Raw genomic sequence first — 16,014 nt, forward strand, 5'->3', positions numbered from 1 at the left:
GAGCCGCAAGGGCATGAGGACCCGATGGAAACATTTTCTCTCTCTCCAACTCCACCACTAAAGCTGCCCGACGCTTGCCCGCAACGACAACACCGACTTCTATCAAGGTACTTTACCCTGGGCACGAGCTGTAGGTCGCATCTTCCGTACTCCGATACGAATGATGCCAACCGGGAAGCTTTCACAGTTTACAACTCGACCCCCAGCCACACCGCCACACCTTGCTTGCAGCACAATGTGGAAGAACACTTAGGTTGTGCCCGTCAGCCAGGAGCCGTCTGGAACGTTGTTCTGTCCGATATTAGGAAGTCACTAGAGCTACGCACTTTTAAATCATCATCTAGATTAAAAACTAATTAATTCAAAACGGCTTTTTGCGTTTAGTTTGCTGATCTACTCCCCCGCACCTCCGAATAGAACGGTTGACTACGTATGGTGCGAAAGAAGTTTAACATACATACGTACAGATTCCCACGTGTTCCCACTCACCCGGTGCCACCCTCCCCTTCCCCCAACTCAATACAGATACAGGGCAACTTAGATTTATACTGCGCCCGAAACTTAACAAACATTTGGGAACGCCGTGTGTTTCTTAGCCCAGGGGACCCACCCTCCTGATGACAGCAGTTGGCATTGGTCTGCCATTATGGGTAGGGGTGGGGGGGATATTGTTATTGCCTTACCAATTCAGCAATACGGAAGTAATATTTTTTTTATTTGGCACATTCGGACCGCGACACAGGCACACATGGCCTAGTATGGACATCTGTGAAAAAGAGCTCTGTAGCCCATTGGATTCCTCCAGCATGAATATTCTGATTCTGAATATTTGTCCAATAACGTAACTGCATCGTTAACGTCGACCGCGATGCCGAGGGCACACATCACGCGACTAATAGACCGCGCACATTAATGACACGAGCGGGATTGGGGGATGCTGGCAAGGCGGGTGCGATGGATTAAAACCCAGCGCTCCTCCACTGCGCGTGCTGCGAGCTCGCGTGTGGGGGGGGCGACCTGCCGTCGCAGCCGCCGCCGCCCCTACACGCCCTGGGTCTGCTTCTCGCGGGACTCAACCCACGCCTTGCTGATCGTTCTCTTCATGTCGTCGTCGCCGTCGTCGTACATCTGCTTGAGGATCTTCATGAGTCCCTCGCTGGGGTCAACGTCCTCCTCCATCTTCGGCTTCCTGTCAAGGGGAGGGGAACGCACGCGGAGGAGGAGAGAGCGGCGATCGCCGCGTGAACGAGTGCTAAATAATCGCAAGGGGCGCTGCGGTGGCGAGACGGTAACTACCTCGCCTGGTATGCAGGAGGTCGAGGGTTCGATCCCGACCCTGCCGCCAGCATGTTTGGAGTTTGTATGTTCTACTCGTGGTGGCGTGGATTTTTACGAGGGTCCTCCGGTTTTTCCCTCCACATCTAGAATCAACACGCGTTTAGGAGTATTAATTTCCAGGTGATAAGCCACTTCGTTGAGCGATCACTTGTGATGGGCAGGTCGCTTCTGTATAAGAGCTATTTAGCTCAGGGGGCCCTTACTGGGTAAAATAACCCAAAAAAATTGGTTTGTATTTGTTTGTGGAGAATGTTGGTGGCAACACGGTCCAGCGGAAGCCATCTCACAGCTGGCCGCGGTTGGTTCACGGTTCAAATCTGAGTGTGTTAACCGTACAGTGGACGCTAAAGATCTGAGTGTGTTAACTGTACAGTGGACGCTAAAGATCCCCCGACCCCACCACCACCACCACCCCCCGACGTCACTTGACATGCCTAGGCCATTGTGTGCCATCATCAATTTGAGAAAAAAGAAATCGGTGAACTTATAACCTAAAACGAGGACTTGGCGCAAGTCCCGTAGGGAGGAGACAGAGAGGGCCAGGTGTGTTAGAGGCCACAAAACGCACCGTGTCATGTGGTCTCAAAAAGTGAAAATGTTGTGGAATCACTCTTCAACACACCGGTGGGCTAAAGTAGTGAACTATTTGTCTTTTGTCAATGTGACCCATTTGTTGCTGATTGGCCGTGTCGGGTGGCGGAGGGTTGGCGACACATTTATAAATAACGCGATCTAATTCTAGATATTAAGTTTTCGTGACTGCAAGGATTCATACTTTTTGGGTTTTTTTCGGTAAAGTCACGTAGGTAAAATTTTTTAATAAATTTCTTTTAAATTAAAGTACATTTATTTAAAAAAAATTACCGAAAAAACCAAAGAGTATGAACGCGATCTAACCCCAAAACCGTTATTATTAATAATATTGGTCTCGAAAGCCGACGTGTTAAAACTGTCATGTGGGGGCGTGCAAAGCGTTGGAGAACGTTGGGATGTGGCCGAACGCATGCAGGAGCGCGTCTTAGTCGTGGAGGGGGTTGTGACGAAGGAAGTCCCTAACTGTAGCAGGCGTCGCTCCTCCCAGTGATTCCAGTGGCGCTGCCCACGGGGATTCGACTGCAGAAAGCACTCGCGTGAATGAAACGCCATGACCACGCCCTCCAGCGAGATCAACAACCCTACAGCACTAGTGCAATAAAGCAATTGATCTTACAGCCATTTAGAATGTACAATTTTTTTTTTTACCGTTGTAGGATATTAATGTTTGTCCTACACTCCCCTCCCACCAGCCCCTGCAATATTATTCCGATCCTGCTATTGGTGTCGACTCACGAGATGACAAATGCAAAGCAGATATCAAGGCGTCATCTCTGAGATGCCTTCAAGTCACCTGTAACAAACACATTTGGGGGCAGCACTCTCCCACCTGTTTCGCCACTGGGAGTATGTACGTTGCATGACTGTCAAACCGGTATTCTTCATATTCTTATTGCTAGAATTCGGCCAAATTACACGCAGAATCAAATTGAAAGTGGTCTTTTTTGCGTGCCGTCATTGGTGATCGGGCTGAGATCATGAACTCGCCACACGTGAGAATCCGTTTTAATCACCGGTCGGTTCAAACCTGGATTTCTAACCCAGAACCTCAGTGGTGCCGGTTCAGGGCCTACCTCAAAGCTACTCAGCCACCTCGCATTCAAAGTACTCTTTCGCGTACCGCATTGAAAATTAAAAATAAAGTGTGAAAATCAAGAGACTGTTGAATCATAACAACCACAAAAATCATGCACACGCGTGTGTAAAAATTATACTCGATAAACCACGGCGCGTGCACGTGCACGTGCATGCGCATGCACACGCACGGCAAAACACACGGCCCTCAACTCGCAATGTCGAATGCAAGTGCCTTTTATGTTTCTCCTGTGACCGGGGCCCTCTGTACCAAGACTTTTCGCGTTACATAATTTATGCCCTTCAGAATCACAAAAGGTATTGCCGTTGCAGAAAATACGAGAACTAGTTTGGCATGTTTCTTGCCCTATGGGCACCCTCGTAACGCGCGCGCAATTACTGTGCGCGCTCGCGCGGCCTCCCAACGCCAAAAAAAAAAAACTTTGGCAAACTTGCGCCGCCCGTGAACCCGAGACACCGAGGCGCCGGGCGACGCCGTGAGAGCCGCCCGTCAGCCGCGACCGTTTGAAGGCATTACCCGCGGCGCGAGAGCGTGAAATAGTTGGGTCGGGATCGCCTCCCATCGCCAGACGAAGATGATGATGAACGTTCAAAGCCGCCCAACTTGCCTACTTACGAGACGCCACCAACACCGTCATTTTAAAAGCTCGGCCCCTACAGGAGGGCAGCCGAGGCAACGTCGGCAAGAGCGATGATGCCCCTTCATCATTTTGCTGATCACGCCGCTGTGTTCCCTTAAAGGGCTCCCTGCTGCGCTGCAGCTGCAAGGGCCATGCTTCACTGGGTAACGGTGGTGTGAACGTCCCTGTTCTGTCACTAATGCGCTGCTGCTGCTGCTGCTGCTGTGACTACTACTGCTGCTGGCGAAGTGGCCTCGCGTGCTTGTTACGTCCTCTTAAGGGCATTCCCTTGCCATTGCAACGTCTTGGCGTTGGCTCACTTTGTCACGAAAGAAACGGGAGGTGGCTAGGTGGCTCAAAAGGTCAGAGTGCCGAGACGGAACCGCCGAGAAACCTGGGCTCGAATCCCGGCAGCCACCTCAAGTGTAGAGAGTTGACGGTTTCAGCCTGGCCATAAACGACGACACCAAAACAGAAACCCCATCACAATGAATTTGGATCTGCACTTACATTGGCTGAGTTCCAGCTCTGAGAATAAAAAAAATAATAACTTTGAGTGTCAAGCGACAAACATGACTGTCAGTGGAAGAGGGGTTGTGAAAGTTTCTGTCCTCTATTCTGCAGACCAGAGGTCACTTGAAGGGATTTCAGAGGTAGTTCTGTAGTATCTGCTTCTTTGGGTCATGCTCTAACATGAAGGGCTTTCACACTGCTTTGTGAGGGACCTGAACGGATAAATCCCACGAGATGAGGCCAATATGACGATCGGGATAACATTGTGGGCTGGAAGAAGACATTTAAACGGATAAGTAACGATTTCAGTGAGCAGGACAGCGGATCAATATAGCTTAACTAATTATTATTTATGAGACATGTAATGATTCCCCCTCAACCATCGTTGATTCGATGAATTGTCGCAATTTTGGGTCATGATTCAATAACAAAAAAATCATTATTTAACATTGTGGTGAATGCAGTGGATGCAGGGTTCATGGAAAGTAAGTACAGATAAATATCTGAATCTAAAATAATTGATTCTCACATGCACAACGCGATGCACGTATCACGAGCGCAGGAATCAATTTCAATCTCTGAACCGGTGCGCACCGCTTAATCGCCCACTGAACTGTTTGTCGGCTTAAGTTTACATCTCTTCGTTGCGATCCTCATTCACAGCTGTGCGCGCTCCATATTTCAAAGCGTCTCCTCGCTTTTCCAAGCCGTTTCGCAGGGGGTTCCTAAGGTCACCTGATTAGTAGGTGACCGGAGAAAGTGCAGAGGGGGACCTAAGTAAATGAGAAGGGCCTCTACGGAATTCCTTAATCACTCCATCGGCACCGCCGCGTCTCGCAAAAACCAGCAAGAGAGCAACACCCGCGCCTAACCCCAACGGCAACCTCCGAGCCACCCACCCACTCACCCGTGCGCTGCACACACCCCTCTGCTACTTTCATTGCTTGCAGTGATTTATAGCCTCGGTGCTCCTGAAGCGGCGGGAGACCTAGGAAATGGTTTTAGTTGTATTATTATTTTCAGTCGGCAATGCTAAATAGGGCTCGCGTTCTCGGTAATCCGCGCAATGACTTGTCTCCTCGCGAGTCTGTTTCACGCAAACAGGTGCGAGCGTTAATTAACCGCGCGCATTCCCCTTTTGCGCTGAGATACTGGCTGCGGAGCAGCAGGGGGTAATGAGTGGCGTGTGATCGGATGCACCAGGGATGGAAGTTGGAAGGAGTGTGGCTGAAAGCGGAGGTGAGCATGCTGGGGCAGCGGTGTCTCCCACACAACACGAGCTCGCGTGATCTCCGAAACTAAACAATGTAAATAGTCGACCGTACAAAAATCAGGGCCCCACTTCCACGAAGGCCCCGCGGTATGGCTTCCAGTTACGAAAATAAAGCGGAATGTGAATCGATATATCACGCTGAGCTCGGGGCTAGAGGCCCCAACAAAGCAGCCCGTGAACAATGGCATCAGCCACGGCGGAGATAACGTGACCCTTCTTCCACCCACGGGTCCTCCTCCATGGTTCAACACCCAAGTTCAACTCCAGCGCCGGGTGGCAGCCCCGACACCGCGAAGCACGCCGTGCCCCGCTATCTAAATCGGGAAAGTTACTTAACGAGCTCAAAATTAACCACCCACTGCAAAAACGACAGTGCCCCGCCGCTAAAAACGATGACGTGCACGCGTGACGCATGCGGAACGGTGAGGCGCCGCCGCACGACGCTGCCACACGAAGCTGCCAGGAGTTAATTATTCATACTTCACCCTCCGGGCGGTGCCGTCGTCGTAACGATGAGCGCACTGGACTTGCAATCCAGAGGTCGCCGGTTCGATTTGATCTCCCGGCACAGCGGCTGAAACAACGGCACGCGAGTTTTTCGATTCCCTCCCAGCCGCCTCTGTCCACCCAGCGATGCACACGGCGTTCAACTACGGTCAGTCGATCGGCAGGGCGCGTGCGGTGGGGCAGAGTGTGGGCACTCGCACCCCTCCCAAGGTGTCTGGCCAGCATGGGAAAGAGTAGGCCAAAGTTTCACCTCTGCAGGGGGATCTCTAGAGCTGCCTCGAGTGGAGGCTCTTCCGGCAGCAGTGGCGTGAGCAAGCGATTGCAGGGCTTCGCCTTTGCCCCTCTTGCCACGTTACTTACTCTTTGTCAAGAGTTTTCTTCTCCAAGGACGTGAGGAACTTCCATGTCTCCTCCTTGGTTTTTCGGCACATCACCAGCACGGAATCGGTCTTCACCTGCAACGATCAATGAAGCGATGTAGCGTGAGGTACGTTGTTTAATTAAGCGCTCGTTCCGCTACCGGCTCATCTTCACACACTCGCCGCACAGATTAATTCCACTAAACTGAGCAGCTCCATTCCCAGGAAAAAAAACATGTTCAATAAATAAACCTCATGCTGCCCTGCTGCGAAATGAATTATGTATGTGTGACTCATAGTACAACATTTTTAATTTCTCTAAAGTGCTTACGCTGGTTTCCTTGCAACGAAAACGTCGTGGAATTTCAACACCCGATGACAATTTTGATTATTTATTTCTTATTTACATCAGTTTTTTTTTTGTTTGCCTTGTTTTGCATCACGAATACGTTTACGTACAACTACTAACGCGTGGTCAGGATGATGGCGACCGGCTGCAATGGGCTGTGATGGAGGCAACGCTGTACAACGCTAGGAGAAGCGGAAGACCTCGACCCGACTGGAAGTCAAAGACCAAACGGTAGAGGCGATGGAAACTGTCTCGCTTGAAAGACGCAGCGACGGACAGAGAGAAGTGGAGAGGGACAACTGCAGGGAGATATCAGTGAAGGGACGGTGAAGAGACGGACGCTTGTGTTGCACCCGAAACGTCGTGATTTAATTTAGTTGTTTTCATTAAAAAAAAATTTTTACGTGACTTTACTGAAAAAAAAAGTAAAGACGGTTACGTCTCAACGGCCTCAACGGCACAGGCACGAAGAAGCAGAAGAGTATATTCTATACAGGCAAGCACTTGGGAGAGGGCCATCAACATTAAATGGTAGTGGGGTCACGATGCTGCTCCTAAACTGACTTCGGACCTATGGGGATAATTGTGGAGTGGAACGTTTTGAGAGTGGTCAAAATGGTTTGACAATTATCAAATGTGCCACCAAACTCAGAATCTTTATTTATCCAGGAGACATCCGATGAGCAATGAAGCTTTTTTTTTTACCGATGTTCAGCAGGGTCGAGTCAGAAAGTTACAACAACAAACAATATAAACGGAAGATAGGAGTGCAAATCACTAAACATAAATATACTCAAACTAAACTATTTACCGGTTAAAGCCCACTGAGCTATTAGTTATTTTTCAGCAGCGACCTGGCCACAAATGATAGCTCGATGAAGTGGCTTATCGAGAGGAAATTCAGAGCAGCATCTACCTCGTGTTCTGTGCCGGCCTTCATAGGCGCTTACTCGCCAACATGACTTGCCCCAACAGTTTGTTAAGGCTCTACGTGGGGGGAGGGAGGGTTGGATCTTTGCTTATTTTAATTATTAAAGGGGACACTAACCACACAAAGGCCCAACATTGCCTAAGGGCTGTCTGCCTGCTGCAGTGGGCAGTTGGGGCCACGGGCCCTGCAGAGTGCCCGCCTCTTGTTTACGTTGCTCTGGGACCGGTGTGCCGATAATCCGGGGATCCGCTGAGCTCTGCAGGAGATTTGCCTTTGGTAAAGATCAGTGCACTGCGGCGCTCCACACTACACTGCATTAACCAGGATAGCAGAAGCAGAGAGACGGAGGGGAGAGATTCTTGCGGCGAGAAGGGGGGGGGGGGGGTTGGAGGCGGCGGCAGCAGCGTTACCTTCCAGGAGCTTTTGGCGGGGTCGATGGGATGCAGGAGCTCGATAACGCTCATGCTGTAGCTCTTGCCTTCAAAATCCCTTACAAGCAGGCTGAACGACCTGCAGGCAGGAGACAAGGCGGAGCGCGAATGAAATAACCGGCGCAACATCAAACGTTCACAAGCAGGCAAGCAGCAGCAGCAGCACCGTCGTTGCTTGCAGCAAGAAAAAATATATTTCGTGGTTGTTAGAGGTGGCTCAAAAAGGTCAGAGCGATCAGCTGACACGGATGAGAGCCTGGGTTCGAATCCACGTTTGAGCCGACAGTGATTAAACCAGGTTGTCAAGTGTTGTAGGTTTATGGGCGAAGCCCGCTCACCAATGGCTGTGCAACAACAAATCCCAACGCATTAAATGCGGTTGTGGACTCAATTTCGGTTCGATGAAAAGCTATGAAATTTAAAATATTAGTTTGACTGCCATGTCGCTTTAAGGGAGGTCAACAGTGGATGCCCTACGAAAGCAGCCTCCTCCACTGTGAGAACGTGGAGTTTTCACCACCGTCTCAACAGTCGGGAACAGGAGACGCGCAAGAGCCGCAGGACGACTTGTGATCAGTGAACAGCTGTAATAATCGGGTTTTCCCCTTTTTTCTGGCAACAAAACTGAAACCTTTTCACGAGGATTCATGTCTGCATTAACCTCAATACCTGCAGTCAAATGCAAAAAAAAACACTATAATATATGCATTGTCTTTGAAACTGATTGGTCCACACCAAGGGACGGCTTTCTTATGAGCCTCGACCCAATTGGTTGGTGTACGGTGTTTTTTCTGCAACATTTTGCTGTCTTTTCTTGGATTTTCGGTTTGCACTTAGTCACATATTCACTTTAAGATGTTTTCTTCTTCATGTTTTTGTTTTTAGTTTGATGCAGTTGCACCCGATTCAAGAGCCAAATGGCTCACAGGGCTATACCTAATAAATGAACTTGAAACTTGGTGCTCGACCAGAGGACGCCAAAAGGCATACAGCTCAAAGACAATGCAATATCAAAGTAATGAGGGCTCGGGGTGAGGTCCAATGATGACATTGAACAGCTGCTTTCGAGCAAAATCCGTCCGAGTTCGGAGCGAGCCGAACGCTTGGAAACACGGCCAAGGGATTTGTTGATTTGCCGCGCGGTTCCCACTGCTGAAGCCAGGGGGAACCAGACCATATGACAGCGAGATGTTAACTACCTCGCCTGGTATACACAGGAGGTCGAGGGTTCGATCCCAACCCTGACGCCTGTATATTTCGAGTTTGCGTGTTTTCCCCGTGTCGCGTGGATTTTTCTCCAGGTCCTCCGTTTTTTTTCCACATTTAGAAACACGCGTTGAAGAGTATTTGACTGCTAGAAACTTCCACAGAATGATAACGCCACTTCGTTGAGCTATCATTTGTGGCCAGGACGCTTTGAAAAAGAGTTATACAGCTCAGTAGGGCGAAGACCCCGGGGCTGGCCCAGGACACGCTGGCGGGACGATGTCGCTCGGCTGGCCTGGGAACGCCTGGGAATTCCCCAGGAAGATTCTGTGTATAGTAGTGTATAGTAATGTATAGTGCAGTAGTGTATAGTGTAGTGTGTAGTAGTGTAGTAGTGTATAGTGTAGTAGTGTATAGTGTAGTGTATAGAGTGTATAGTGTAGTAGTGTATAGTGTAGTGTATAGGAGTGTGTAGTGTAGTGTATAGTGTATAGCGTAGTGTATAGCGTAGTGTATGGTGTATAGTAGTGTATAGTGTAGTGTATAGTAGTGTATAGTGTAGTGTATAGTCGTGTATAGTGTAGTATTGTATAGTAGTGTGTAGTGTAGTAGTGTATAGTGTAGTGTATAGTGTAGTATTGTATAATAGTGTGTAGTGTATAGTAGTGTATAGTGTAGTGTATGGTAGTGTATGGTAGTGTATAGTGTAGTGTATAGTGTAGTGTATAGTAGTGTATAATGTAGTGTATAGTAGTGTATAGTAGTGTATAGTAGTGTATAGTGTATAGTAGTGTATAGTGTATAGTAGTGTATAGTGTATAGTAGTGTATAGTGTAGTGTATAGTGTAGTGTATAGTAGTGTAGTGCTGGAGTCTGTCACCAGACAAAAGGAGGCCTGGACCGCCACTACTCAACACGCTGCCACCGTGACCCTCACCAGGACGAGCGGACTGAGAAACGAACGAACGAGCGAGCTCAGGAGTTTAGTACGTGCGACTCAAAACGCGCACCGTGGGCGAGGACCGGCTCCAGCGGTGCCGCAGAGATACGAGAGATGTGAAGGCCACCGCTCCGACGAGAGGCAGCCTTGCGTAACCGCGCAGCAGCGACGGGGGAGCAAACAAGCAATTGGAATGACGGTTTGGCCTCTGGCCAATAGAAAACTTATTTTCTCCACCACTTACTTACTCAAACGACGCAATATGAAGGTGTTCGAACAGCTCAGCTATAGTTTCGGAGGAAATGGGAATGTAAAACACAAAACATGAAGACGCGGCAGGACGTTTTATCGTGCTGTGAAAATTGTTGGAATTGCGTGTGGCTTTGAGCAAGCACATTTTTTTTGTCGTACCACATAAAATAAACATTGAGCGGACGAGCAAAATGGTCAGACAAATCTTTCCGATATGTGTTTTAGAGTTCTATGTAAGTTGAACTTCTTTCGCAACTGTACGTAGCCAACCGTGCTAATCGGAGGTGTGGGGGGGGGGGGAAACGACAAACTAAACACAAAACGCAGCTCGAAAGAAAATAGTTTTCAACTTAGATTTCAAAGTGGATAGCTCCGGTGGTTTCCTAATATCGGAAGGAAAAACATTCCAGACTGCCGGCAGAAAGCGCATCTTAAAATTTGACGAAGAAGGTCCCAGCACGTCGAGCGAAACGTCAGACATCGTGCCGAACGGCACGCGGCAAAACCCGAAAACGAGTCGGAGAGGTGTGTACAGCAAGCACGAGCCAGTGAACCTACAGCAGTTAACACATTCCTGCGGAGGGAGCTGGTAGGAACGTTGGGTTGCTCGGTCAATGGCCAGGGTGAACTACTGCGTAGTGTATTCCGCAAATATGCCCGACTGTGAGGGCGGGCACAAGCCGGCGTGAGTAGGTTAAACGTTAGGTTTTATAAGGGCACCACGGGGTGACCAGCCCCTCCCCACCAAACCCCACCCCTTCCACCCCCCACCCAGCCCCACCCTCCCCACCCAGCCCCACCCTCCCCACTCAGCCCCACCCAGCCCCTCCCCACCCAGCCCCTCCCCACCCTCCCCACCCAGCCCCTCCCTCCCCTCCCCACCCAGCCGCACCCACCCCACCCAGCCCCTCGCCACACTCCCCTCCCCACCCAACCCCTCCCTGCACGACGGACGGACACAGAAATCCCCTGTGGGCTGGTGTAACCAGGAGGTTCCTACCAGAATTATGTACGCTGAACTTCTTTCGCAACCGTACGTGTAGCCAACCATGCTAATCGGAGGTGCGATACAATCCTTTCGCAGAAAAACTTTTACAAAAATCTATGATTTGCGCTTGCTGAGGCTGTTTAATGGCACGTCAACTGATATTAGATACGGTGCATTACAAATATTTGATTCTGGGAGTAAAAAAGAAAACTCAAAACTAATTTTCGTAGCTCTTTTAATTAAAGTATTTAATTATGTATTAAGAAACTGGCAACACGTGCATTATAAGCGTTCAAGATTGTCAGGTTGATTATAAAATGACTTATGGCAGTCTTATGTTGAGGTAACCGCAGTTGAAGAAATTTAATTAAAACTTAACTCGAGCTAGAATTACAGAAAAGCACTCAAAACAATGCAGGAGGAATGTGAAATAAAACTACCAAGTTACGGGATTGTATTGTTACATTACATCGTGACAGCCCCTGCACAACAACACAACGACAAAGATCCCCCGTATAGCCTGTAACAGACTGTTGGGGCAAGTACTGTTAGCGAGCACCTATGAAGGCCGGCACGGCCAACCCTACGCCCGGCCGCCTGTCTCCCCAGTGATGATGTTTACACACCACATTAGGTACTCTTTTGAGGCTGAGTGAACCTAGAGGAGGCCCAGGACCGGTTCAGATAATCGTCACTGCTGTTGGCCGTGAGCGAGAATCGAACTCGGGTCGCCCGGATTCGAAGCGCAGCGTAGCGCTAATCGCTGCACCACCGCTCCCCACAGCCCCTGCACAACAACACGGCACCCCAACCCCCGCCGGCCTCCGTTGTCCACGGCGACTTTGAATTGGAACTCCGCCGGCACGCGAGCCTTGGGGACGAGGTGAGAGGATGAGAGGGGCGATGAATCAAGAACACGGCCATCTGTACCAATCGAGATTAGATGAAACCACCGCTCGCGGGCGTCGTATCGCGAGTCGCAAAGAGAAAAAAAAGTGCACTTTACGACTACACTTGTCACCAGAATGCATTACACACTCGCAGAGAACAAACAGAATTCGGTATTGGCCAAAAGCGGCCGAGCTATTTTGGACGCACGGCTGGTTTCGTCAAGTTATATGTGTAAAAAATAAAAAATCTGCCTTAGAATCTAACATGGGCTTCGCTGTAATCCACTAATTAATTTGTCATCGCGAATATAGTCTTCGTCGAATGGCGTCTTGAGTCATTCTCCAATTCAAACATTTTCAAAGAACAAATTTGCATTACTTCCCCGTGACAATGCAATTTATGACGAGGGCAAAAGTATAATAATTAAATAAGCCGACACAAATTCTCATTTTTTTTTATTCAGCTTGTTCTCTAAGTCTGTAGCACGACGCTCCATTTTAACCCTCGCTTGTCGAAACATTTCAGTAAAAAAATAAATTATGAATACATTTTCAAAATGCCATTAGTGACACACCGCTTGCCATGTGATCAGGATGCTAAGTGCGACTTGGCCTGGATAACGCTTGGATGGGCAACCAACATGTGTAACAAAGCTTATTGGCTGCGGGGCTACACAATGGGCAGCAGAGGCCAGTACGGCAACATTGTCGTACTGCACTTATATGCTCCCACATCTCCTCCTTCGCCATCCTGCGCTGACCAACGTGGCCAAGTATGGTGAAACAGCCCGCACGACACGCACGGTGGTGGTGTGTGGAGGCCTCACCTGGCAGGGGATTGGCCATGGCTGATGACGATGATGCGTTCAAACAAAAACGAATCCTGGTAATAATATATGATGTTGAGGATGCAAATGTCCGTATAGATAAGAGTTTCGATATTTAATAATTCACCCCTTAACGCCTCCATATGCCACCTCAACAGTAGCACGATTTGTCACGACTTCAGGCTGCAAGTCGATTCTAAAATCAACACAGTGATGATGCATTGGCAGTGGTGTACAAGCACAATTAACAAAAACACTCAACACAATCAATAACACCATGTGACCTTTAAAGAAAAAAATATAATCGGTGAAATTTCAAGCAACGGCCCTTCTGCATTGCACATGTGTAGTTATTGGCACATGTATATTAAGTTTCTACATATAGCTTTATGACAGCTACTACTTTTGCTTTTTTACGCGGACGATCCAATGCATGTATGGTGAGCATACGAATTGATTTAAATGCGAGACACCCTATGCATCGCTAGGTGCCAAATATAATGCATAGTGTATCTCATTCACCTCCAAATGGACACGTTCCATTAGCCACCAAGACCCCGTTTTGTCCACGAAAAAAAGACATTAAATCATTATTATTTTTATTCTCAAAAGTCTTATCTATTCTAAGAGGCGAGCGAGACTGCACGCCAAACCTCTACGTGCAGAATATGCTCGGCAAAATTTCCGGGCCAATTGCAGCAGGGCCAGTTTTATTTAACTTTTTTTTGGGCTTGTAAGTAAGACATGATACATTCTTCACCCAATTTCAACATCTGTGTGGCATTGCGAAAATGTCAGCCGATGCAGTGGGCTTCAGAAACATGATACACCGCACGCTGTGTGTAATAACGTGGCAAGCGGCTAATGTTAATGCACTGACAATGACAGATTGCCTCTGTGGTCACGGGCGTTACTGCAAATACGGCCGCTTTAGCGTAAACGGGGAAGACAAAGCAAAAAAAAAACCTTCATGCGGTATTTAAAAATCACAACAATTGCACAATACAGTAGTTTTCCCGTACAATTTTTGTCGTAAGATTATTTTTTTGCGTATTCTTCCCAACGATACCCTCCGGAATGCACTGTCGGCGTCGAGTAGCGAGACGAAATGACCATTTGGATGTCCCCGAGGAGCAGTGCGACCCTCCGTCGTCAAACAACGGATCCCGGAAGCGGATATCAAAGAGATACCTCGCGGATCCCTTCGGGTGACTTCTGGTTCACGCAAATTATTCGGGGAGTGGTGCTCATGCACCACTGCCAGAATATAAACGCTACATGATCGGCGACGTCACCTATCAATTCAGACCGCGACGCTGGCACAGATGGCCTTTTTGTCAAATCACATCGTGGCAACTCGAATGCCCACTGCGAAAACTGACGGGATGTAGCACGGTCCATCGTTGATACACTCGCACTATTCACCAGGGCGGTCGCTCGGCTCGAACCGCAAACCTCTGCGAAGAGCGGCGGAAACACGCCATCGCTCGACCGCGAGCGAACGAGTGCGTGCGAAACGATCGGCTGCCGTCATGACGGAGCACCCCAGGGTCCTGCGAGCTCTCCAACGGGGTGCACCTGGCCAGGTCACGCTGGTGGCGACCGTCAATTTCATCCGTGCGGTCACTTCCGAGGATAAAAGCAAAAACGACACGTCAACAAGTAAAAACGCCGCGCGCATTTGTCTTTCAAGACCCAACGTTTTTCCTGCCTGTGCATTTCAACGGGTCAAAGATCACCGGCGTTTTTGCCGATGGCGAGCTTGCTGTCCTGCGCGCTTCAACAGCATCTCAGGGTTGTTTTGTGGTTGCTATTTCAGTTGTGTGTGCGCGCGCGCCTGTATTTGTGTGTGTGTGAAGGAGGCTAGTGAAGGAGGAGGCTCATGAAGGACGCTACTGAGCAGTTGGAAGCAGTCGCCCTCCAACAACAACGGAAGGCAGAAGAGCGATGCTCACAACAACAAGCGGAGCCAAGGTTGGCTGAAATAAAGCAAGTTGGCACAGTAGGGGGCACAGCAGGTACATCTGCCAGTCATCTCCGTCAGTCAACCCATGGCACCTGGGTCTGTCCCGTGAGCTCTTATTAGTGAGCCTTTGACGCTACACGTGGCCTTAAATCGCACCTGGCCTGGCATAGGCGCCATGGTGACGCCACCGCCACTTAGTGGCGAATGTCGGCTGTTGTTGCTGTTCTTGTGTCTGGGCAGCCGTAGATGCTTACTAGCACTTGCCCCCAACACTATTAAAGGTTATACAGGGGATCTTTGTCTTTTGGAACGGACATGTAGCGGTGAGCGTGCTTGCGCTAGGAACCTGGGAACACGAGTTCGATTCCTGCTCACGGTCAACATCGGTGACGGATATCTCAACCGGTCCTGGGCGTCCCGGTGAGTGCCTAGTGCCGTGCGCAAATATTAGCATTGAGCAGACAAAGGCATTCGTTTGTGGTGCTGGACACACCACAATATCCACATGTCGTTCGGGCCTTCATAGGTGCATTGAGAAGTTTCTAAAACAAATGGAAATATAGCGACAGAGAAAAAACTAATATAGACATTTAAAAGAGAATAGTCGCCAAACCCCCACTCCCAGTGGCTCTCATCTCACAATGTGTCCAATAGATAGACGATTTGTGGGAAAATAAATTTTTTCGTGAATGAGTGGCATTGTGGGGAGCTAGGCAGAGAGTTCTTTCGGGCAGGAGGATTAAAGCCTTGGAACGTCAATGCAGCAGGTGCATTGCACTTCAAGAGAATCATGCGGAGAAATATCAGTTTGAACAAGGTCACTCGCAGCTACCTACTTTTGGCTAGAGAATTGTCTAAACACCCCCACCCCGTATGTAGACAGTATATATGTGTGTGTGTCTATGTGACACGTGGGGAGCGGTGGCGCAGCGGTT

The 16,014-nt window shown here is 49.1% G+C and overlaps 1 protein-coding gene across 1 annotated transcript in view; it reads right to left on the reverse strand.

Annotated features, from left to right (window-relative positions):
• Nucleotides 1–694: 694 nt before the first annotated feature.
• Nucleotides 695–16,014, reverse strand: part of LOC144734081 (calcyclin-binding protein-like) — a 114,043-nt gene continuing 98,723 nt past the window's right edge. Inside the window, exons 4-6 of the mRNA XM_078616143.1 lie at nt 7,990–8,089; nt 6,301–6,395; nt 695–1,189 (exon numbers count right to left, since the gene is read on the reverse strand). Of these exons, the coding sequence (XP_078472269.1) occupies nt 1,042–1,189; nt 6,301–6,395; nt 7,990–8,089 (343 nt within the window). The 3' untranslated portion in view covers nt 695–1,041. The remainder of the gene's footprint in view (nt 1,190–6,300; nt 6,396–7,989; nt 8,090–16,014) is intronic.

Source organism: Lampetra planeri, chromosome 49 (genome assembly GCF_965212315.1).
Source record: "Lampetra planeri chromosome 49, kcLamPlan1.2.h2, whole genome shotgun sequence".
Taxonomy (NCBI): Eukaryota; Metazoa; Chordata; class Hyperoartia; order Petromyzontiformes; family Petromyzontidae; genus Lampetra; species Lampetra planeri.